Source organism: Condylura cristata, unplaced genomic scaffold (genome assembly GCF_000260355.1).
Source record: "Condylura cristata isolate star-nosed mole 26May11 unplaced genomic scaffold, ConCri1.0 scaffold00017, whole genome shotgun sequence".
Lineage (NCBI taxonomy): Eukaryota > Metazoa > Chordata > Mammalia > Eulipotyphla > Talpidae > Condylura > Condylura cristata.
Genome location: NW_004567118.1, coordinates 4,392,311 through 4,418,219, shown reverse-complemented (window position 1 = coordinate 4,418,219; position 25,909 = coordinate 4,392,311). Strand labels below are relative to the sequence as shown.

The 25,909-nt window shown below is 38.0% G+C and overlaps 1 protein-coding gene across 2 annotated transcripts; it reads right to left on the bottom strand.

The window, feature by feature from the left end:
* Positions 1-57: 57 nt before the first annotated feature.
* Positions 58-25,666, bottom strand: TOP2A (topoisomerase (DNA) II alpha 170kDa). Of its 2 annotated transcripts, none has more exons than XM_012726696.1 (35): positions 25,578-25,666; positions 24,695-24,850; positions 24,373-24,463; positions 23,986-24,049; positions 22,250-22,395; positions 21,973-22,070; positions 21,579-21,791; positions 21,064-21,237; positions 20,853-20,954; positions 20,612-20,749; positions 18,802-18,940; positions 17,708-17,865; positions 17,302-17,427; positions 16,000-16,110; positions 15,783-15,888; positions 15,582-15,691; positions 14,979-15,071; positions 14,658-14,772; positions 14,432-14,553; positions 12,900-13,048; positions 11,050-11,281; positions 10,745-10,879; positions 10,423-10,623; positions 10,095-10,290; positions 8,585-8,676; positions 8,333-8,497; positions 8,113-8,196; positions 7,207-7,389; positions 6,791-6,881; positions 3,382-3,534; positions 2,997-3,120; positions 2,828-2,871; positions 2,275-2,415; positions 1,416-1,621; positions 58-1,108 (listed from the first exon to the last, which is right to left on the bottom strand). In XM_012726696.1, the coding sequence occupies exons 1-35, from the start codon at positions 25,596-25,598 to the stop codon at positions 980-982; spliced, it is 4,608 nt and encodes a 1,535-aa protein (XP_012582150.1). In that variant the 5' UTR covers positions 25,599-25,666; the 3' UTR covers positions 58-979. The 2 variants fall into 2 exon arrangements, with proteins under 2 accessions (XP_012582150.1, XP_004684279.1); XM_004684222.2 differs by having other exon boundaries at positions 2,275-2,409.
* Between the last annotated feature and the right edge of the window lie 243 nt (positions 25,667-25,909).

The following is a 25,909-nucleotide window of genomic DNA, read 5'->3' as shown; positions in this document are numbered from 1 at the left end:
ACATTTTAGTGCATGGGGAGACAAAAGACAACCAATGGGTTGCATTGTTGCATTTTATTAAAGTACAAAATTATTGAATTATCAGAATAGGAAAACATAGTAAGTATTTACAAAGACATTGATAACACCACTCAAATCACACACATGTAAAATGCAGTCTTAAGAAGCTTACAAGCTGAAAATATGGAAAGTCCCAAAACAGATCTAACAGCTCACCACGGACTGTGGCTCCAAGTAACTTGTGAGGCCTTTGAGTGGATGTTGTCCCCTCTGCTGCCGTTCAATGCTCCCCAGAAATTTGTTCTCTGGGATTCAGAATGCCAGACAAGTATTGAGACAGTCACATAACGTGGGGTGTGATTTTTTTCATCCTTTTGACTGCTGTGTGTGATACACAGCCAGGATGTTTTTCTCCAGTCTCTCTCTTGTGATACTCAAAAGGACACGAATAGGAGCAATTTCTCATTGCTTGAACAAGAGGTCAGCACATAAAAGGCTGAGTGGGATTGTCTGTACTAGAACTAGCAAGTTCTATTTGATGGGAAAATCACCTATAAACCTAAGATAAAACAGAATTAATCATGCTCTATCTCTTATCTTGAAAATAGGAAAGGAGGAAGAGACACTTTTATATCAAAGTGCTCCCGTTTCGGCTTAATGGCCAGTGAACAACTACATTATGCTGAAGTGACCCCACGACTATCTCTAAAGTCCAAGAGAATTTAAAATTAGATTTTGAGACAAAGAAAAACAAACACAAAAGAGACAAAGCAGAGAAGCCAACAATGCCCACCAGGCGGTCACTGTTTGGCCAGCATCACGATCAGAGGCTCTTGGGCGCCAGACTTCACTTGGATGGTTCTGGATTACCTTCCCCAAACCCACTTCAGAGGGGAGGAAGTTAAGAGCTTTAGGGTAACTTTAAAACCAGTACAGGGCGTATGAATAAGATCATTATTTAAAATAACCATTTCACGTTTTAAAACAGATCGTCTTCATCTGACTCTTCAAGGTACTTTATAGGTTTCTTTGCCCGCCCCGATTTTGCCCGAGGAGCCACAGCGGAGTCTAGGTCCAGACTGAAGTCATCACTCTCCCCCTTGGATTTCTGCGGGACGAAAGCCACGTCAGTTGCACACGAGCAAACTAACAGCATCACCTCATCATAAAAAAATACAAAGAAAGTACAATTTACGAAGTTCTCTACCTTTGGTGAATGGTAAGAAACAGATTTAAGGCAACTGTCAGTTACCAAGTAAGTGGCACATTTGATCTGTTATAACTGACTTACACTTAGTAAGAACCAATGGACTGAGGTTTAAATTTATTTTTTTAAAAATGTGCCAACTTATGGAGAGCAACACTTGGTTGTGCTTTTAAACACCTACATCAAAAGGGCTAAGGGCGATAAATACCTTGCTCGTGACTGCTTTAGGAAGAGCTTTCTCATAGTTAGAGTCAGAGTCGTCAGAGGAGGCGCAGGGCTTCCTTTTGCGGCGAATCTTCGTTTTGGGGGCATCGGTCTTTTGAGGAACGTCAGAATTCAAGTCTGGATCCTTTCTGGTTGTCTTTTTTGGTGCAGCCCTTTTTCTGGCTCCCGTAGTGGAGGTGGGAGACTGACCTGCAAGTAAGTCAACACAGGCATTTCATGACAGCCACTCTGAGATAAGCCCTTCTCGCCGTGTGTCTGCGAGCAGCCTGACTGCTCATATCTAACAAGGAAAAGGCAATCTCGTAGAGCTGAAAATACATTCGAGAGGAAAGTGGCCTAACGCGCATGTTTTTCCATTAAACATTGATCATAAAGATCTAAACATTTGCTTTCATTTGGGAAAGGTTTAATTTCAGTATCAGTAGTGAACTTGGGGACACAGTTGAAGCTGACATGTGGCAGCCAGTTAATTGGTCCCAAAATTGCTTTCTGGTGGTGACGACCTTCCCATGAGAACACGCCTCAGAGGATTCCCCTTCGCCCCTCTCCAGAAGAGGAGGAAACACAGAGGTGCCGGGCGTGGCAGCCCCCCACCCCCCGCCCATAAGACCACAGCAGTACTGTGGTGTTGGCTTCTCTCGTGTCCTCTGACAGCCCACAGGAGGAAAAGCAAGGCTTAGAGGGATGCTCCTTCGGATGGATGCAGCATGAAGAGCATCCTGAACTAAGGTGAACGAGAAACCATCCCATAAAACACATTTTAATAATAATAATAAAAAAACCAAAAAAAACCACCAAAACCAAATCCCCAACATGAATCTAACTCAGAAACAGAGGCTCACTTCTTGCTGTTGTCTTTTTCACCGTCGCACTCTTTTTAGAAACAGGGTTTATAATTTCTGTTTCAGCGGGGAAATCAGCAGCAGAAGAGCTTGAAGAAAGTGGTACACTGTTCTTGGCGTCATCGGTATTGAGATCTGTCACTTCAAACGAGAAGGGTGACAGCACATGTAAACACGTGTGGAAATCCGTCCACTGCTTTGTCTCTGCTACAAATTCCTATTTAAATATCATGCCCGTGACTTTCTGAGAATATTTAAAATACTCATAACTGTTCTCATTCTGGATTCTTCACGAGCAAAGAACAACTTTTATTTTCTATATTTCTAGCACCTAACACACACAGTACTTGGCAAGCGCAGATTACATTTGGTACATGACATGGAGAGCTCACTTATGTGCAACACTGAAGCTAGTGAATAATATCAGTGTCACGCTAACAAGAACCCACATTTGCAAATTTAAGACATGGAGAACAGAGTCCAAGCTAGAACGCTGCTGGATTTGAGTGTCCCAGGAAAGCAGATGTCTCACTATTTTTACTTAAACACATACCTGACGTGGTACTTTTCTGTGGCTTCAGGTCTATGTTAGTATGTCTAGGATTAAAAAAAATAATAATAATAACATCGTCAAACAATTTAAAACGTGTCAAAGAACAAGGGATGTACTATCGACTACTAAAAGTGATCACGAGAAAACCTGTAATAGAGAAGATACTCACTTTGAGGAAGTTTTGGGCTTAGGTGGGCTCGCATCTGATGGGACAAAATCTTCATCTTGAGTTTTTTCATCAAAATCTGAAAAATCTTCATCTGAATCCAAATCCACCGTGAATTTGGTTTTTGCTATTAAAAAACAAATAGACAAAGAATCAAGGAAGATAGGTAAATGGAAAAACATCCAGATTGATAAAAATATTCATTAAGATTTTTTTTTCATTCATGAAGATTTAAAGTTCAGTGTAATCTCCTGAAAGAAACTTTAGTTTTTAAAAAATGTCATATAATTACTGCTCTAAGATACTAACAACTTTTGGGGTTAAATGCCCTAAAATCGATTGGCCGCTGAAATCTCTGAGCACACATAGCCGATTTCTCAGTTCTTACTTGCTGCTCTCCGTGGCTCTGTTTCTCGTGGCGGGACATCAAAATCACTTTCATCACTACTCATATCTGATTCTGAATCAGACCAGGGATTTCTCTTCTTTGCTTTCTTTATTGGTTTAAATGGCAATGTTGTCTGTTTCTTTGTCTTGGTACCTAGAAAGGAGAGAGGAATCACCTTTTATAAACTTTTCAGACTGACTTTTCTCCATGTACCATCCATCCACGCTTCAGATATCGAGCTGCATTAGTAATGGGAATACAATCATGAACACAAGGGGACACAGTTCCCTCTTCTGTAGCTTTCCCTCCTGGCCATCTAACGCCATAAATGAATGCAGGGTGTTTATGGAAGGTATGTGGTATATATGTGCATAAATACAAGGCTTCTCTAAGACAGACAGACTTGAGCTGAGTTCTAAAGTCTAACTAAGAGTTAACTAGTTGAAGAGAGGTAACTGATGAAACATTACGATTCAGGAAATAGCATATATAAGGCCCTGTGAGAAAACAAAGTATACTGTAAGAGGTTCATTTCAGCTGGTTTTGTTGAGGATTTAGTCCCCCCCACCAACAAAGATTTATGTATTTATACATACAGAACTGGGATCCAGACCAGAGGTGTGGCAGTGGCCAGAGGATTCAACAGAGAGAGAATAGGGAGCAAAACAGGCAGATCAAGTAAAACATTGCTGAGGGGAGCAATGGGTGGGTCAGGAGAGGCTTGCCACGCCATGTGGGTCACCTCCCTGGCTGGGGATCAAACTTGTATGAAACCAACTGCTCACAGCTTTGTAATGCTGTGTTTTAGCCTGCTGTACCACCAGGGATGTCCTGTTAAGGATTGTTTTATTATTTTAAAAAGATTTATTTATTTATCCATACAGAACTGGGGTACAAGCCAGAGGTGCAGGGGTGGTGAGAGGATTCACAAGAGACAGAGTAGGGAGCAGAACAGGCCAATTGATGAAGTACATTGCTGAGGAGAGCAGTGGGCGGGTCAGGAGAGGTCTGCTACGCTATGTGGGTCACCTCTGGGATCGAACATATGCTGAAGTGGCTTTAGCTTCTTAGTGCTGTGCTTTACCCTGCTGTCCCACCAAGGAGGGCCCAAGGACTTAGTCTTAAACAGAAAAATCTGTGACTATACGTGCATCTATAAATTTTCTCAGGTTGCAGGTGGAGGCCAGAGAGGGGCAAAATTTATCATGAGGAGATCAAGTGATTATTGTTGAAGTCAAGGTAAAGGAGATAATTCAAAGGGAAAAGAATGGCTAGAACCAAACCCGGAGGTGTTCAATGACTAAGGTTTAAAGAAATCATGATTCTTGTTATTCTTTCCCCAAAAATGTTTCTAAGCAACCCATTCTTTGTTCTTTCATTTCTTTAATCTTGGCCCAAAGATAACAAGTTCAGTTTCCTCATTGGTCTGAAAGAGTTCTTGCTTTATATTCTTGTGAGATGAATTTTCCTTAAGCAAACTATTTCATATTTCCTAGTTGAATCTTATCCATCCTCTTCAACTGACCTGGGTTTCTAGTTCTCCATAATCTGGTTTTTAACTACTTTTCTACTGTTTGCTAACACAAAACCTCCCACTGTTTAGGGAAACTTCTCTCTTTTTAAAGTTATGTTTATTGGGTTAACATTGATTTACAATAATATGTATTTTTATTTAGGGGTATAGGCTCATTCACCCCTCTATAAAATGTATGGTATCATACCATGCTCACCATAAATCTCCAATAATTCTCTACTATGGGGTCCTCATTGTTCCATGCATATAATTAACTCTAGAATATCTAAATTTTACCTCATCCTCAAGACTTTAGTCCAAGTTTTTCTTCTTTCAGACTCTTTAATAATCGACATGTGCCCATATAGAGCTCACCTTTCCTTCCTTGTAGGAAGGAACCATAATAAGATACCATCATACCCATTAGGGTGACCATACACAAAAATTCATTTAATATGGATCAAAGACCTAAATATAATTGTTAAAACTAAACTTAGAAGTGACACCAAAAACATGAGCAATAAAAGAAAAAAAAAAAGCTTATAAAAATAACACTATGCTTTAAGAGACACCATCAAGAAAGTGAAAAATTCACAGAATGGCAGAAAATATGAGAATCATATATCTGATCAGGAACTGGCATCTAGGATATATAAAGAACAACTGATACAATAAAATTAACTCAGTGAAGATTAATCACCCAATTAAAAATTGGGAAAGGAGCTAAACAGACATTTCTCCAAAGTTATAGAAATGACCAGTAATTACTTGACGAGACACTCAACGTCACTAGACAATAGGAAAATGCAAATGCAAATAACAATGAGCTACCACTTCATACCCACCAGGATGGCTAGTATGAAAAAGACAATTAACAAGTGTTGGTTAGGATGGTGAGAAATTGAAACCTTCTTCTATTACTGGTAGGAATCTAAAATGGTTCCGCTGCTTTGGAAAATAGCATGCTAGTTCTTAAAAAGGATTGACAGAAAAATCATATGCCCCAGCAATTCCAATCCTTATCTCCCTACCTAAGAAAAATAAAAACTTAGGTCCACATAAAAATTTGTAACATATGCACAATAGCCCAGAAGTAGAAATAACCCAAATGTCTATCAAGTGATGAGTGAATAAATAAAATGTGGTGCACAGCCATACAATGAAATACTACTTGACAATAGAAAACAATGTTGATATATGACCTTTGGCAAACATTATGCTAAGTTAAAGAAGCAAATGACAAAAGACCAAGTTATATGATTCCATAGTGTGAAGTGTACACAACAGCCAAATTTAGAGACAGAAAACAGGTTAGTGGTTACCCATGCTAAGCAGGGAGTTGAGAGACAATGGGGAGTGACCACTATTGGGCATGGTGTTTCTTTCTGGGGCAAGAAATTGCTCAAAAGCCCTATTATACTGAAACCACTGAGTGATACACTTTAAATGGGTGAATTTGGTGTGTGACTATCTTAATAAAGGACCTAAAAAGAGTAGATATCAGTAAAGGCAAAATCATTTTGTTAATAGATTGTTAAGTTAACGTTAATATCTCAGGCATAGTATTAAACACTAGGGATAGTACAAACATGACTCAGATGGGGGGGGGGTCACTATATACTATTATTACATGTTAGAATTTCCTAACTGGCTAGACTATGAAATCTAGTAAAACGAGTATGTTTGCTTTAGAACCCAACTAAAGAATTAAGTTGTCACATTAACAAGCTACTTCATTACAAAATGACTCTTCTAAAATAAATCCTAGTATTAGGAAAGTTCCAGTATATTTCAGCATAGCCCTGCTTTATGCTACTCAATAACTTCTTGAACATCTACATCGAATGTACTAGGTAACAAACACAATTTAATCTCAACTCAAAATGTTTTTAATACCTGGTTCTCTTTTTTGTTTCTTCTCTAATCTTTGTTTTAGGCCTTCTAGTTCTAATCCATTCTCTTGAGGACTTCCTTCAGTATTTTCATTCTAAAAGACAGCAAGATAAAGCCACAAGTTCTGTCAAGTTATTTGTAATGATATGTAGTCACATATATAGATGTATAGTCGAGGATCAAAGAGTGATTTTTTTCCCCCTTGGGTTTCAATTAAGACCTTTGAGTAGAGAGAGTAGAGGGGGTATAGCTCTAAATAAAGGTACAGGTATGACTTTTCCAAGATACTTAACAGAAAAAAATTTTTAAAATGTGGTTAGATACAAGTTCAAATTGTAGGACTGAAAATTTTATAACTTGTTCCATTTTAAGTGGAAAGATGCTTGAAGAATTTTACATGTAATATTTTCAAGTTTTACCTTAATTTTCTTTTTAATTTTCTTTTCTGCCTCTGCTTTCATCTCTACTGTCACTCGGGGAATGACTCTTTTTCCACTTGGAGAAGGTAAAACTTCAGCCATTTGTCCTTTTTTCCCCTTTGCTTTCCCCCCTTTCCCAGGAAGTCCTGCTTGTTCATCTTGTTTTTCTTTGGTTTCAACAATCTACAAAAGGGGTATAAGAAAGCACATTACTAACAAAGACATCACAGCATCTGTGTTACTTTAGAGGAACAGAAAAAAAAAAAAGGTTAAGAGCGGAGACAGAAGATTAGATTCTAGTTTTGATTCCACCACTTAACATTACTGGGTAGAGGAGGAAGAGACTGGGTCAAGGAAAAATATACATACATTTTAGTAAACTCAAATCAGAAATAAAGATGTGAATATAGTAACAGATACTCATCTAAGCAACTGATTACAAGTTGGACATCCACGCTGCAAAAGGCTTTTAGCTTAATTTATGAAATGCTTTTTCATGTCAAAATAGTGTTGGAAAGGAAAATGAACATGACTAAAGTTTAAACAAAAGGACATAGGAAACAACTGATTAGCTAACCCTGACGGTAAATTTTTTTTTGTCCTTTTATGCTGAATTGAGAGATTGGAATGGTCTCCCACATTTAAATTCTCTTTAACTCGCCAATCTCAGTAGCTCCTTCCCTTTTATCAAAAATCAACTCCTGCTTGCCCTTTCTGTTGTTTGTCTAAGAACTCCTAGGTAGTATGTTTCCTGATACGGATTTTATCCTAACTACTATTTAATAAACCATTCTTTTGTGTTCCTATATTCTATTGGCAACTGTGAAATTTCTTGACAAAGAAGTGTATTGCTAGAAAATATTACTCATTTTATTAAAAAAACTTCTAACATTGTAAATGTCATACCTCCAGTTCTTCAACAAAAGCAGCCAAGTCTTCTTTCCACAAGTCTGATGGACTCTTTCTCTTTAATATTTCTAGCTCTTGCTCCTTCATTAAGATAGTCAGAAAATTAAGTTAATTTACATGCAGAAATAGCATTTTCATGAAGCATACAATAAAGCTTTAACTTTCCCCACGAGAACATAACTAAGCAACTTGGATCAGCCATTAACAACTCACTCACTTTTTCATTTCTTAGTTTGCACAGCTCATCTTTTTTTTCCTTGGTTAGATACCAAAGAGGCATATCGAGAAGGTAGTTGAAGGTTGGTCCAGAATCAGCGGCAGAGGTACTCTTCTCAGTTTCCTTCTCGTTGTCACTCTCTTCATTTTCTTCTTCATCTGGAACCTAAAGGAGGAATTAAATGTAACATTAATGGGAAATGAAAAAGACATTAGATTATATACAGTTTAAAGATGCTAATCCAGAAATTACCTTTTGCTGGGCTTCTTTCCAAGCTTTCACAGGATCGGAATCATATCCCCTTTGAATCAGAACTTTAATTAATTCTTTCTTAGGTTTATTTTCTATTGAAAAAAAGCGTAAAGAAAGATAATGGTTTTGTGTGATATTTTAAGGAATGGGTAAGTTTTCACTATGTTAAATCAAAAGATTAAAACTGGAAATTAACCAGTCTTAGGTAAATTTGTACATTCTGATAAAGACAAATCTGAAACCACTGACAAATATAAATTACCACCAGGGGGACCTCCTTGGTGGCATAGGGTCTGTCCGGGGCCAGGGAGCTGACCCCCCATGTGGTGTGGCAGACCTCTCCTGCTGCTCCCCTCAGCAGTGTATATCATCAGTAAATACACCTGTTCTGCTCCTCCTTTCTCTGGTGAATCCTCTCTCGGTCTCCCCCTGATCCCCTCTGGACACCTCTGGCCTACATCACATTTCTTGTATGTATGCATGCATGCATGAATAAGTAAGATTTAAAATAATTACCACAAGGGGGCAGTCAAATTATATATGAAGTTGTCTGCTAAGCACAACTCAAAACAGTAAACAACCGTAATCTTTATTTCTAAGTCTCTACCTCAATGGTATTCTGTTTCTCTTCTATCTTTATTCCAACACTTTGCCAAGCTTTTAGTGTCATCCAAACCAATTTCTCTATTGTTTCCTTTTACTCTTTGAATGTCTACTACATTTATTAGACTTAGGGGGAAATTAAGATTAGCTCTAGATGAAGTTTCAGCGTTCCATCTTCTATCAATTAACTTAATGTAGATTACATGTTTAGGTCCTCCATACACTTTTCTTTGAGTAATTTTCAATTATTACTCGTTTAAGCTTTGCCTTAAGCAATAATACCTGTGGAATTAGGATACTGATAATGAACATGTAACTACCAGTTAAACATTTTTTGTTACAACCAGAAAATATTCTGTGATCACCAGAAACCTATGTTCTCATGTTTTGGGCTTTGCTATTGTAACTCATGAGTTAGCTGGCTTTCAAATTAGTGCTGGCCAGAGTTGAGCTATTTCTTTTAACCTTCCTTATAACCAACCTTTAATCAAAAATTTTCTTCTTGGTCACTTATACCCTGACTTAATTGCCTCTAGAATGTCTTTAAAAAAATTCCTTAAGATAATGCCAGTCTTGAGCATACAATTCACTTATAAAGACATTTATAATCTCTCTTTTTTACTCTAACAGACTTACTATCTCTTCTTTGATCGTTCAGTTTACACAGGACTTCCTTCTATTCTCTTCTTGTTTAAACATCAAGTAAATATCCAATTCTCAAGATACTCAATACAGAAAAGCTATCTCTTTCAAACCTACAAACATATACTACTCCCCTTCATACCAGCTGAACTAATGGATTTTCCCCTTAGCCCCCAACATTTTACTCTCACTAAAAATGTTTAATGGAAGTTGGCATGATGTTTTAAATACAGGCAATTATTAACACACACACACAAAAACATACCAATGATTATTTTGCCATCTATTTTCTCTAAGATAAAACGAGCCTGATTGTTCAGTTTAGCAGATTCAGCACCAAGCATTCCTAGAAGCCATTCTTTTCTTAATCCATAATATTTAAGCCTGAGTTCAAAGAAGTCTCTTAGAATATCTAACACTGTGTCATATTTCTTTAAACAGCCTACGTGGTCAAAAAGGACCTGGAAAAGAAAAACAAGATTAGAGCTAAAAGTAGATTAATTTGGATAAAATGAATGTAACCTCAACTAAACTTTAGAAGTTGATGTTAATCCTTAAACTAAATCATAGTTTTCTGATAATACCAGACATACCATAGAGTTGCATGTGAGACTAGTTTGGAGTTTGAAGACTTTGTGTAGTCCAACTCTCTCTGCCTCTGCAAGCTTTTCTTCAGTCATCTTCACAACAAACTTCACAGTTGTATCTGTATGATATTCCCGATAGTCTGTTATGAGAGGAGGTGTCTTCTCAGTGCCATTCAACATAGGTTCTAGAACTTGTTCTTTATATGTCTAAAGAAACAAATAAACCTTTGTAAATTTTCTGAAACAAAAGCTCCTGAATATTCAACAAGCAATAGTACAGTGTTTCCCCTAGTCACAAAAATCAAAACAGAAAACCACAATCACTTACTTGTGTCCATGTTCTGACAGGAAGCTCTGAGATTTCAATGGTTGTGGAATTAAGAATAGCCACTTCACCACTAATCACATATTGATTTGAAGCCAGCTCTTCAATTGTACCCTTGAAGTTCTTGTAACTTGGAAGCTAAATTGACATTTAAAAAGAGAATTTTCTAAATTGCATACTAAACACAATAGTCACATGGCATCAAACAATACCTCTAACATTACAGTCTAAAGTAAATTTTCACCTTATAATGTACTGAGTTGAAGCCAGAGAAAAACTAATGTTCCCAATATATACAGAATAGTTACCATTGGCAAAGGTTCTTCTCCATCCATCAAACGCCTGATGTTATTTACAACTTCACGAACATCAAAATTGGGGATTTTGCAGGACCACCCAGTACCAATTCCTTCAGCACCATTTATCAGCACCATGGGTATAATAGGAATGTACCATTCAGGCTCAACACGTTGATTGTCATCATATAAGAACTTTAAAGTATGATCATCTTTTGCTGGAAATAACAACCGAGCCAAGGGACTAAAGAAAACAAGGAAAATTATTTTACAAAAACATTGGCGCTTTTACTTAACAGGACATGTGCCATCTCATATATATACATGAAAATCTCCTCAGTGTTACTTGGTGACTAATAGTCATTTAATAGTTATTTATTGACCACTTTCAATGTGCCAGGCACTATGGGCAGTCTTAGTCTTTAAGGAACTCACATTTTGGTACAGAAAAATAAAGTCAGTAAGAATGATTGCGAGGTCTAAATGATGGCATGGGTAGGATGGTAGGAGAGGAAAAATCGAAAGAATGAGCTGTGTGGCTATCTGGAGAAGGTATATTGTAGGAAGAGACCAGCGGCAAAAGGCTCCAAAGAGATAGCATGTGTGGCATGTATGAGTACAGAAGAGCAGAACAGAATGAGTAGAATCAAAAGATATGGGGAGTGGGGACACAAATCACGTAGGGTCAGGTTAGCCAAAATAGGGCTTTAGATTTTTCTCTGAATTAAGCAGCTGAATTCTGAATCAGTGACCTATTTAAAAAAATTAATTGGTTGCCATAGGAAAGGATGGTAGACTACATTGTAGTAGTTTAGTGAATGGGTAGCTAAACAGTTTTCTAATGCAGAGCCCCTTGGACTTGATTGGATACACGTATGGAGGGGAAAAAAAAAGCCAAGGGCAACCTTAAGAATTTCTAAGATCTCTCAGAATTAGAAAGACGGTCTTTGATTTACTGAGACAGGAATACTAAGGATTTGGTTTTAGACTTTTATTTGAGATATTTTTAGACATCCAGGTCAATAGAGTGGGTAGTTGGACATAAAAGTCTAAAGATCATGGAAGGGGCTAACATCTATGGACAGGAAACTATTCCTAGAAAGATCTCATAATGGAGTCATGGAGCAGCAGTATTTAGAGGTTGAAAATGAGAAGGACCTAGTGAAGGAGGAGAATCAATAGTTGTCTCCTGGGGCCCAAAGAGTTTCAAGGCGGATGGGGTACTGTGTCCAGTTCTGCTCAAAGGTTGAATAAGATGGCAACTGAAAACTGACCATTCATAATGCACTACAAGTTCATGGACTTGTAAAGGAAGTAAATTTTCAATTGTGTATTTAGGAAGAATCAAGCTCTTCTTTACTCTGACCTAAACTCGACAACACAGGGTTTTCAACCTTGGCATGAGGGACATTTTAGGTCGGATAACTCTTTACTGGGAGGCTGTCCTACACACTGTAGCAGGTTTGGAAGCACCCCTGGCCTGTGCCCCCTAGTTGCCAGTAGCACAGTTCTGCTACTGTCATAATAAAAATGTCTCCATGTATCATTCATTACATGTCCCTTGGGGGGCAAAATTTATTCTAGTTGAGAACTACTGCCTTATGTGATTAAGAGAAGAAAATGTAAGAAATGGAAGTATAAACATTTATAGATTGGCAAGGAAACAATACTTTTAAGAGATACAAGACTGTGGTTATCAAACTGAAATAGGATTTTGATTTCTATTATTACAAAGAATAGCATATATTTTAAACTATACAAATACATAAAAAGTATTATACTTCTCAATTATATATTTGGTCACTTAAATCTCATGTTAAAGATGGAAATGGCCACTTACTAGACTTTGAAAGCACACCCACCTGAGCATTGTGAAGATGTATCGAGGACTAGCAGAATCTTTGCCACCATGTAGTCTGGTGCCAAACTGACCAATGGGCTGCAAGAGGTTCAGATTATTGCTGCCCACAAAATTCTGAGCCAAATTGATAATGGTCATCATTAGTGACATCTGGGGGGTGGAGGGAGGGTAAAAACAAAAGATTCATTAATTAAACAGTAGGTTTTAATAACATACATCCATTACTAAGACAAACCATCACTATAATTCGGTAATTTTATGAGGCATTTTGACTTTTACTAATATCATTATCATTATTACTATTATTGACTTTTCCCAGGTAAATATATGGCAGAAAAAGTTATCGATAAACATATGCTTACTGGCTTCAAGTTCATGACTCCAGGCCTACTTAATCTATCAAGTTTTACTCAACCTTGGGGGCAAAGCTCCTCTCTTTAGTCTCAGCAGAATAAATTATTTTTTCCTGTGTGTTCTAACACGTTGATCATTTCTTATCTAGCCGGTATCATTTTACTTTATAATTGTGCATGTGTTGATCTTCTGGTTTCATTGTGATTATACTTAACATTTACTGAGCATTGCTGTATTTAAAATATCAATAGAATCACTATATTTAAAGTTCTCTTATATGCAATCTAGTCCTTTAGGACTTAATTCAGACATATATAAAAAACTGGGTGGGCCCTCCCTGGTGGCGCAGCGGGTTAAAGCACTGCACAAAGAAGCTTAAGCCACTTCCGCATGAGTTCTATTCCCACCTGCCCCCGGAGGAGACCACATGGTGTGGCAGACCTCTCCTGGCCCGCCTGCTGCTCCCCTCAGCAGTGTACTTCGTCGATCTGCCTGTTCTGCACCCCACTGTGTCTCTGGTGAATCCTCTCACCCTCCGCATCTCTGGCCTGTACCCCAGTTCTGTATGAATAAATAAATAAATCTTTTAAAAAAAAAAAAAAAACTTGGCGGTTGCTCTTTCTAATTCCCAGGGATAACTACAGATAAATCTGAAGTCTATCCTTCCAGATCTTTTGCTTTAAATAATGTTTTGTCTCTTCCTCCTGTCTGACAGTAGACCATGGACATTTGTTAGTGTTAGTATACACACAGATTTATCTAAAGTAAATTTTGGGCCCTCCCTGCTGATGCAGGAGGTTAAAGGAATAAGAAGCTAAAGCCACTTCAGCATGCATTTGATTCCTGGCCAGGGAGGTGACCTACATGGCGTGGCAGATCTCTCCTGATCCCGCCCACTGTTCCGCTTTAGTAATGTACTTCAATTGATCTGCCTTTCTGTTCCCACTTTGTCTGATGAATCCTCTCACCCCCTGCACCCTGCACCTCTGGCCTGTACCCCAGTTCTGTATGCATAAATAAGTAAATCTTTTAAAAAAGAACGGTACATATATTTTGTAGTTTTATATATTTCACCAAATTGATATACCAACTTAAAATATCACCAAACGTTTGGAGAATGACTTTGCAGATGTTGCTGCTATAATGCTCACTGAAAATTATTATGGACTGTATGTTTACCTCACCATGATGATAAGAGGACATCTCAGCCACTGACCCAGCCAACTGGGCAACCTTCACCTCTCGCTTGTCATTCCGTTTGAAACATGTAAATAAAACTTTTCTCTGACCTGGTTTCAAACCTTCAAAATGAAAGAAGTTTATGCATTAGTATCCTCAATTTAACGACTTTTGGACATTAATTTTCTGTATTATGATAAATGCAGACTGACAAGCTGGAACTTACCATCTACCATAGATGGGATAGATCTTTCATTATCAGAATTAGAGAACAGGATAAGTTCCTTGTTTATAAAGTCATTATATGTGAGATATGTGGTAGTTTGTCCATACAAGTAATCCTGAGGAGTGAAAGAGACATTTACATTGCACTCATTTGTAATTTCTTTTAGGCCCAACACATTTACACAGCAGTCTAAACAATATTTACATAGTTATCTATTATGTTAAATTTTGAAACTGAACTCTATTCAGTTATGTTAATTTGCTATGTCAGTCATTAGAGATCAGTAAATAGCATTCTGTGGGATATATTTAAAATTTTTACCTCAGGAAGGCCAAGTAACTTTCGTTGCCTTCTATCCTCCATGAAATGAGTTAACCATTCCTTTCGGTCATCAATTTGTTTTTTGCTAAAAGCCTACAAATTAGAAGATGAAAAAGATGTCACTGACATAAATAGGTTCTAAGAAAATTTCTTTTATAAAAAACAAATAGGGCCCTCCCTGGTGGCGCAGCGGGTTAAAGCACAGCACTGAGAATCTAAAGCCACTTTTGTATGAGTTTGATTCCCTCCCACCCCGGAGGTGACCACATGGTGTGGCAGACCTCTCCTGACCCGCCCGCTGCTCCCCTCAGCAGTGTACTTCGTCGATCTGCCTGTTCTGTTCCCCACTCTGTCTCTGGTGAAGCCTTTCGCTGCCCCCTGAGCCTCTGGCCTGTACCCCAGTTCTGTATGCACAAATAAAAAAATCTTAAAAAAAAAAAAAACCAAATAGTAAAAATTCAGTTTTCTACAATATCTGGTCCCTTTCCCTGGGATATGCTGACTGAAAACATTCTACTCTATAAAATTTAAGTGTTTTCAACTAAAATTAGAATGTACATTTCTAAAATTGGAATGTATACATAGAATACAACTCAAACTCACTAGGCTTATTGCAGCGTCATCTTCAGGACCAGAATATTTGAATTGGATACGATGCCTTTTCATATCTGCAAAATACTCTTTAGCTTCTTTTGATGTGCTGGTGCCCAAACCTACAAAACGAAGAATATCAAGTGACTACATGGAATTTTTAACAAAGGGATATGATGAAATGAGAAGTTCTATGTGGGTTTCATTACAGACCTTTGTAATACTTGACTTTCCACTTTTTGTGATTTGGAGTAGAACTCTTCCATTCTTCAAATTCAGGAAGGCTATAAAATGCTATCTCTTGCTTATTTTTAGATACCTGTGGTAAAAAAAAGTATTGCTGTGGTTTCATTCACCCCTGAATACCACCACACATCATGGGGGATATGTTTCCAGAGGAGTTGGGTTATTATCTTAGAAATTAGCATACCTTTACAATGGGAGTAATAAATTCCTCCAGGAAGCGATGTCGCAAAAGAGAGGGCCAGTTGTGATGGATAAAGTTAATCAGCAAGCCTTTAATATGGGATCCATCTTGGTCCTGGAGATATTTGGAAAGCCAATGCACGAAGTAATTGTTTAGAAACAAACAAAAAAGAGATAAATTAATTTACTAATAAATTCTCAAAACTTCCTATGAGGGGGAAAAAGGCTGTGTAAGTCAGACCCACTTAACCTATAAATAACCTACATATAAGCATAATATCTAATTAGATGTTGATCAGAGATACTGAATCAATTTCCAAGTTTAAGGGATTTCCTATCACGGCAAAAAAGCAATGTACTCTCAGACCAGTCCTGGCTTCCCAGATGACCATGAAAAGAAATAATAATGGTCATGTCAAAAAAAAAAAAAAAAGCCAAAGTTCATCATTTGAGCTATGTGGCGGGCACAGCCTCCAGAAAAATCCAAAATAAGCATTTTTGGTGCCAATCTATGGTGCTTCCCAAGTTGTGTGTGAAACTATATTACTGCGTAGGTGGTACCATTTACAGCAAAGTAGTCAGGAGCTGTCTTCACAAAGGCTGGTAACATCCAACTCTCACACCATGGTGAAGACCTGCAGATGCTGTCCAATGACCTCCTCTGAAGCCCATGTAAAGAAGCCTAGTGCTTAAAGACTGAAAAAGAAAACCTCCTCTGAGGAGAAATAAAATGGAAATCGTACTTAAAGAAAAAAAGGTGGCCTTGGGGTCTCCCTGGTGGCACGGGGGGGGGGGGGTTTTAAAAATGCAGCACTATGGAGTTATCTGTAGCCACTGCAGCACAAGTTCCATCCCCAGCCAGGGAGATGACATAACAGATCTTTCTTGTATTGCCTGATGCTCCTCTTAGCCTTGTATTTCAGTTAGTAAATCTGCTCTGTTCCCCACTGTCTCTGGAGAATCCTTTCATTCCCCCAACACCTCTTGCCTGCACCCCAGTTCTTGTATACATAAATCTTAAAAAAAAAAGGGGGGGCCTCCCTGCTGGCCTACGGCTTAAGTCTCAGCACTAATTACACTGTGGCCTGAGTTCAGCTCCACACCCCCTGCTCACCTGCTGCCCCCTTGAGCAGTAAACTTCAGTAGATATGCCTGTCTTACTCGCCACTCTGTCTCTGGTGAATCCTCTTACCCCCTATACCTCTGACCTACACCCCAGATCCACGCAAAAAAATAAAAGTCAACATAATAGTAAGACATGTTTAATTTACCAATCTGGAATATCTGATAATAAATCTGACCTGACCTGATCTGTCATAATCATTATCTTCCCATAACGAAGAGTCTTTAGTGAATCTTCATCTTCATAGTTTTTTTTGTACTGAAGACCCACAATCTTGATGATATTGTTAATTTCTGCATTTTCCATTATCTGAAATGAACATATTCCAAAGCAAAGTTAAAAAAAAAAAATTACCAATAAAGGAATACAATAGCATGTTACTCAGATTTTCATGTTCTAGTATTTTGAGCTATAAGCTAATATTTTAGTAGGTTAAAAAAATCTCCTAAGATTCGTCACAAATATATCTAATTTCTTAAAATAATAAGCTAAAATTAATCTCAAAGTGTCCAGTGAATGAAATAAGAGCACAAAATCCTGCATTCTAAAACCAGATTTAGATTCTAAAGATCTAGTTTCTATATGCTACCTGTTTGTGAGAAGCTTCTCGAACATTGAGTATTTTTCCTCTAAGAGGAAAAACCCCGTATTTGTCTCTCCCAACCACACCAAGACCTGAAACAGCCAAAGTTTTAGCTGAGTCTCCTTCAGTCAGGATAAGTGTACACTCATTGGAATTTCGGCCTCCTAAAATAAAAGTACACAAATTAATATTAACACGTTAAGTTCAACCTCCATTCATTATACTAATTCAGTTGTGATAAAAGACAGATAATCCACAATTTATGACAAGCTGGCTTAGGAGTTAGATGGACCTAATGTATATTTTAGTTTAAATTGTAATTTAAAAAAATCTTAATTTCAGATGATATTTATAATACCTTTTAACATTCATTTGATCATATTATATTAAAAAGATTTGTGGTGATGGGCTTTTGGAAAAGCTACCCCAAGATATGTCTGTGACCTTGACGTATTAAATATTTTAAGTGGAAGAAGTTTGAGGGAATTAGAAGCAAAAGATCTCTGACTTTTCCACCAAACTTCTTCCCTGAAAGTCATGAGGCTACACCTATGTGAGAGGAGTTAAACCTGGATCAAAAGAACATTTTCACCTACAAGAGAAACACTTAGAATCTCTATGAGTAGGGCTTGCTAAATTTCTCCTAACTTTTACACAATCTTTGCCCTATTATTATTTTTTTATGACTTTTTACTCTTCATTAAATGTAATTTAAAATCATAAGGTTCAACCATTTCTGTAGGTCTTCATTCTGCATATCAAATTTCCAGTGTTATATAAAATTTATGTTAACAAATTCATATGCTTTTCTTCTGTTAATCTGTCTTTATCAGTTTAATTTTCAGACCTAGTCAAGAATCAAAAAGGATAGAGGTCTTCTACACTCAGTAATAGATTAAGTATATAAATATTCTTGTTTTATACTCCAGAATAATCATCTCAACTTATTTATATGCGTCAAATCTTGTAAATGACCTAAAGATCAATCAACAGGGAAGCACTTGATATTTGAAAAGTTAAAATATTCTACTGAATGTTAAAGTGTCTATGGCATAACATTAATAAAATTAATAAAATAAAATTTGGAAATGCAAATATACCTGCATCATTGGCATCATCAAGTTTAGGGATTCCTTTGATTCTGTTATGCTTTACAGCTGAACACTTCTTATTTAACTGGACTTGGGCCTTAAACTTCACCCAGTTTAATATGCTTTCTACAATACCACAGCCTGTTGCCTGAAAATGAGATTATGTCAGATGAAGAGTTCTGTTAGAAATCTAGAACATTAGACCCTCCCTGATGGCACAGTGGGTTAAAGCGCAGCTCTGTGAAGCTAGCAGTAGCCAGTTCAGTGCAAGTTCAATCCCTTCCCCGGAGGTGACCCACATGGCACAGCAGACCTCTCCTATCCCACCCGCTGCTCCTCTCAGCAGTGTGTTTGAGTCAGTTTGCCTTTTCTGCTCCCCACCTTCTCTCCGGTGAATCCTCTCACCCCCACACCTTTGGCCTGTACCCCAGTTCTTGTATGCATAAATAAAAAATAAATCTTTTTACTGATTTGTAATTATACTGTACCAGGTATAATGTTCGAGATCTTGTGGTTAAACTAGACACAGGGTCCTCCCTGATGGCGCAATGGGTTAAAGCACTGCATTATGAGGTTGTCCACAACCATTGCAGCATGAGTTTAATGCCCAGTCAGGGAGTGACCCACATGGCACAGCAGACTTCTCTCACCCACCCCTCCCCAGATATGCCTGTTCTGTTCCCCACTATCTCTGGTGAAATCTCTCAGCCCCTGTACCTCTGGTCTGTGCCCCAGTTCTGTATGTATAAATAAATCTTAAAAACAAAAACAAAAACCCCACCTCATAAAAATTAGACAATTAGACACAGTCCTTTGTCATTAAGTTTAAGATAAAATAAGACAAAAATAAAGAAATTGTAAATGTGATGAATGCTGTGGATAAATCACAATTGTACTACACAAAATAATGAATGTCTAAAGTGGAAACAAACTGGAAGGAGGGGAATAAGGGCTTTTCAAAAGGAAAGTACCTCTAGCAAAGGGATTAATGTGAAAAGGTCCTAAGGAGAAGACTACTTTTAAGTAATTTAAAGTCAACAAAGAAATAAGTTCAGACAACAAAGGAAAGGAGACATTGAGATGACAAGGTCTCTCATCGTTTCACTCATTGTTAAGCACACTTCCCACTTGTGGATTTTGAACTAAGGAAGCTTTAAGAAACTTGGGATTTTCTTAGGTATAGAAATCACTGAAAGATTTCAAAAGAATAAAGACAGAACGTCTGCTTAAAATACAAAAAAGAAGTTATTCAGGAGCACTGCAAAGAAAGGATTGAAATAGTGTGAACACTAGGAGCCTATTATAGTAATTCAGAAGAGATGACTGATGGTTGGAGGCTACTGAGGTATCCAGATGATTCTTAATGGTTGGATTTAAAGAGGGAAAAAAAAAGGTTTCCAGTGTCATGCAACCAAAGAGGGTGGTTAGGTCCTTATACTACAATAGGAAATAGTTTTATTGGGGGACAGTGGGAAGTTTTTTGTATGGAGGTTTGAGTGTATGGAGATAACCATTCAGTTTTGAGTACATTAACTGAGAACAACCTAAGGCATTCAAGTGAAGATGCTTGGTAAGCAGTTATGTAGGCTGAACTCAGCAAGTGATTAAAACCCAATGGCAATGCTGTAATTGGGAAATATAGGAATGTAGATGGTAATTATGATCCTGTAAAATCAATGAGGTAAAAGCTGCTTTTTACTTCTGGAGTGAGAAGACTTAGCAAAGTAAATGTGGAAGGAATATTTCTTTCTGCAGGGATGAGAGGGCAATGGAAAATAAAGTAAGGTGCTTCTATTTTTATTTCTCTCCAAATACTCACAGCTTTGATGAATTTTTCACTTAATTGGCATGTTGATCCAAAGTTCTTGACTTGTAAAGTCATATTTTCTTTAGTCTGAGAGTCAAAGGTTGGGTTTTCAATTAAGGCATTCACAAAAATCCACATGTGATTTTTCACCTGCAGTAAAAATTGATATTAAACCACTGGAACTTATCCATGCTTTATTTATAGCCTTTCTCCCTTGACTTTGGAAAACGAAAATTGTGCTAAAATATAGTACCTGATGTGATTTTACTGCAACACCACCCTTGTTCTTCTTCTTCACAACATCAACAAGTTTTGCCACAATCTGATCAGCTATATAATCAACATGCCTGCCACCCTAATGAGAAAAAACACCAAGTTGTTAAGCTAAGTATCTTTAAGCAAACATTACAGAAAAACGTATATATCAAGATAAATCACAATTAGTCATTCAAGAGTAAAATTACCTTGGAAGTTGCAATGCTGTTTACGAAGCTAATCTGCTGAAAGCCCTTTTCACTCATTGTTAAGCACACTTCCCACCTGTGGTTTACTTGCTCGTGGATAATTTTCAATGGATTACCTGTTTCATCCACCTTATCCTTCAAATACATATCCACGTAGCTACGAAATCCTTTTATCTGTACAGAAATTTAAAATGAAGCTATTTTTAAAAGCCATAAAAATGATTCAGTAATAGAACAGAGGATTTTTTCAAAGCCTACGAAATTATGTTCATTGATGGGCATAAAAGAATGGGCCTAAAAGGAGTTCTTTAGGTGATAATTTGAGAAAGCTATTTCCTTTAGTTAGGTTAAAATGAGCTGACTAAAAAAAAAATTGTGGTAGGTATACTTCCTCCACTTCTAAACATACTTGAGAAGTGGTAAGAAAAACATATAGTAGGAAAGAAAACATCAATTTTGCTTTTGATAAGGATCACAATGTCACCCTTGCTCTTAGCACCCAGGAAAATACTTACAGGCAGCTTATTCCCATTCAGAAAGACTTTGACATCTTTAGTGGATCCAGCAATATCATATGCTCTTCGAACCATCAGAGCAACTATATCTTTGTCCAGGCTTTGCATTTTAAACTTAGACAAGTCAGGCTTAAAGGTAATACATGTATAATCTTCTCCATGAAAGGGTTTGAGTTCCATCTCACCAGCTCTCCCCATGTTATCCATCCATGTCTGTAGAAATAAATAGGAAAGATGAAACACTCAAGTTACCTCACAAACTAGAACTAAATGACAAATTAGTAAATGCTAACAATCTAACATATCTATCTACCTGAGTAAATGTCCATAATTTAATAGCTTATAAATTACAACAGTACAGTTTAATCAAGGTACAAGGTTTCTGTTTACTTGCCTGTTTAAACATTTTCTTGTATTCTCTACTGGCTGTTTCAACAGTAAATTTGGTACTGAATATATTACACAATTTGGCTCCATAACCATTTCGACCACCTGGGCAAATAAATATAAAATATGACTGTATTGTTATCCCATTAACAACTGTATTTTTTAAACACAAGTTTTTAATTTTAAAGTATTTCCATACTTTTAACTTTTAGTTCATATGTAGTTTGTATTAAAAAATGCATTTTTTCCAGCAACAAATTTCTTTATTTTTCTCAAAATCCTACCTGTTACTTTCTTTTCATCATCATCATAGTTGCTAGAAGTTAGGAGCTGCCCAAAGATGAGAGCTGGGACATACATCTTCTCAACTTTGTGTTCAACAACAGGAATACCTTTCCCATTATTCCATATACTAATTAAATTATTTTCCCTAAGGAAGAAGATTGAAAAACTTTATTGTAAAACAAATGTTAACCTAATAACCTAATATATTTAAAGATTTATTTTTATTTATTTATGCATACAAAAACTGGGGTGTATGTAGGTCAGAGGTATAGGATAGTGAGAGGATTCACCAGAGACAGAGTTGGGAGCAGAACAGGTGGATCTACTGAAATACACTGCTGAAGGGAGTGGTGGGTGAGACAGGAGAGGTGTGTTGTGCCATATGTGGATTAGAGCCACATATGGCTCGAGGATGGAACTTATGTCACAGTGGCTGGTGATGATAACTTGTTAGTGCGGAGACTAACTCCTGTGCCAGCCACCAGGGAGTGGCCCTAATATTTCCATTTAAATATCACTATTTCTAATATATATATATATATAAATTCCGAAACCTCAGTTTGTGACTTTTTCATACATACTTTCTTAAATTCAGCATGAACCACCTTTCCCATCATGCTTAGTTCATGATACTCCTGAAATAGGAGCCAGAGGAAAAAAAAAATGTTTCCCATACCATCTGGGCAGAAATCTAATAGTGAAGAAATACAAAAATTTTAAAGGATAGGGTCAACAAAGGAAAATGGTTTATGCCCAGTAGAAAGAAAAGACAGAGTGTGCAAATACTGATTTTGAGAGTATCATCTGTATTCTAGCTCCTTAGCTTTCCCACCCAACAAAGCATACCATAAAACAAGTATAAAAGGGAAAAACATTATCAACTGTAAACCTCCCTGCTTGCCAGCAAAAGTCAATTTATCTCTATATTTTACTTCTCAGAAGATAATTAACTGGAGACACACTATGCCTTATTCCAAATATCAGTACTTAAACTAATGTATCAAGACTAATCAAAGCCAATTCAGACATTCTTTAAACTACTGTGACAGGGGGCCTCCCTGGTGGCTTTGGGGTTATGTCTCAGTGCTATCACTGCTAAGGCCTCGGTTCGATCCCTGGCCAAGAAGCTAACCTACATATGGCGCAGCAGACCTGTCCTGTCTTGCCTTTCTGCTCCCTTTGGCAGTGTATTTCAGTAAATTTGCCTGCTCTGCTTCCCACTACGTCTCTGGTGAAGGCTCTTACCCACCCCCCTTAGGAACACTAAGGTACTTAGATTTCTCCCAAAGAGTCTAAAAGTAGTTTATGCTATAAATGGAAAATAAAAGGAGACACAAGAATCCAGACCACACCATAAAGGGACACCCAGAATTTATAACCAAAAATATTAGATCAAAATGTTCTCTATCACCACCTGCTGGTTTATTATTTGAATAGCATCAAGAGAAAAGAGCTTTAAGAACATTTACTGGAGATGCTTACTTAAGTATTTAGAAATGAAGTGTCATAATGTTTGTGACTGACTTTGAAATCATTCAGAAAAAAATATAGATGAAGCCAATAGAGCAAAGTGTTGATAACTGTTGGATCAGGTGACAGGAAGAAGAAATTGTTCATTGTAGCATTGTTTTTGGAAACTCATTAAAAACAAAAAAATCAGCTTCACTATAAGTCATAGTAAATGCAGTTAATGGTGACAATTAATTATACCAAAAAGACTAAACAAGGGACTTACGGGTCAATTGTGACTCTAATACAAGACATTTTTGGGTCCCTTTGTTTGTTGTCTGCTGCATTGACTGAAAGAAAAGAAAATACACATTATTTAAAAAATATTCTTTAAGATACAGAAAAAAAAATGCCCCATAGCACAAAAATTGCATTGCTAAATTAATTAACACTTGTCAATAGCAGATGTCAGTTTAGCTATGCAACAGTCGCGCTATTTCTAGGGAAGAATTCAAGTTGGTAGACTTCAGTAAACTTGCCTGGCCTATGCTACTGTGAGATGAAAGCATAAGTTTCTGCTAAACCCGTGATTATGACTGGCTAGAGGGCTTTCTATGGATATTTCTAAGTAAGAATTTAACCAGTAGATCTTTTTAAGAAAGCACTTACTCACCTAGAATCTCATCAAAGATTTTGTACAAACCAGGAACAAAAGTGACTTCCCTATAGTTGATGCCAACGTCGTCATCGTAAACCCACATTTGCTAGAAATAGTCAAAGAAAAAAAAAATAGTTACTTTTACCCTATACTGTTTACCATCAGGGACACTAAACAGTGTTTTGGATTAAACAATTCTGTATTTGGTAGCTTTGGCCAGTTCCAGTGGCACTCAGAACACACCAAGTCATTGGAGATGGCCAAAGTAGAGACAATTAACCTGGAAAATTATAGATTTTAACTACTTAGTAAATACATTTAATTATTGTCTCTTTACCTGGGTCACTAGCTCCACAGAGCCAATGTAGGTGTCTGGGCGGAGCAAAATATGTTCCAGTTGGGTTTTCTTTTGATAGATCCTCTCAATAGACAATCTTTTCTTAGCTTCTTCATTTTTCTTTGTCTTGTTGATTTGCATATTTTCATTTACAGGCTAGTAATTTTTAAAAACATTGAAGAAAAAGGAGTCATAATCACGGGTTTAGCAGAAACTTCAACGAAACGTCTACCATGATACGCTTAAACCCTCGAGGACGAATCACCACTTTAAACAGTTATCATGGAGTCTACATTGTTTTGCACAAACATGGTAATTTAAACACACTGCAGCCGGGTTCCCAGGTGTCAGCTGAAATGTGTATTATTTCGCCCAGTGATTGACGTGCAACTTTCTCCCTCAGGTCTCAGAGGTCTCTCATAAGACACACCCACCGGCTGTGTCCCGACCTCTTACGACTAGAGCCTCGCTGCAGCCTTTCGGCCACGTCCGCATTTTGGACGCGGGCGGGTGGGCTCCTGAATGGGAACCTGGGTCGCGCCCTGCCACTTCCAGGTGGGCGACCGTCCATCCCAGTTTCTACCTGAGGAGCGGGGAGCGGCGCACGGCCACTCTCGGGGCTACTGATCTAGGTATATTACCGACCTACAGACGTGTCCCTAAAACAAAACACAACGCTCTAAAAGCCCGTTTGGCCGTTAATACGTGGCTATTGGCACCGTGGGGCTTTCGCCTCTTCACGATGGCTCCGAGAGCCGGGACACCCGGGCTTCCGGCCCGCCGCGGCCGTACCTCAGCTCGGGCCCCTCACCCCTCACCCGCAGCCAGGGAGTCGTCCGGCCGCGTCGAGGCTCCACGACCCGGCCCCTTCCACGAGCTGTACCTGCAGAGGTGACACCTCCATGGTGACGATTGTGAAGGGGCTCGAGGACCCTGCAAGAGACTAAACCGGCGGCACCCACGAGATATGAGGATAAGCCAGCGGCTGCCCCACCGACGCACGTCGGTTAGGAAAGCGCCTCCAGTTGCATTTGAACCCTCGCCCAGCCCGCTCAAACCAGGTAAGCCAATCTCTGACTCGCTCTCAGCGGTTCCGTGCATAAGAACCAATCATAACCAGTCTTTTATAGTCACCAATGAATGGCCAGTTTCGTCGGGGGCCTGTTCGAATAAACCAATTATACCAGGGAGGCGGGACTACAAGCTATTCAAAAG

Coding starts and splice junctions, on each gene's coding strand:
- TOP2A (XM_012726696.1), bottom strand. CDS start 25,598: ATGGAGGTGTCACCTCTGCAG. Junction 24,050..24,372: donor AATCTTTGATGAGATTCTAG/GTGAGTAAGTGC, acceptor CTTTTCTTTCAG/TCAATGCAGCAGACAACAAA. Junction 22,396..23,985: donor ATTAGAGTCACAATTGACCC/GTAAGTCCCTTG, acceptor CTTCTTCCTTAG/GGAAAATAATTTAATTAGTA.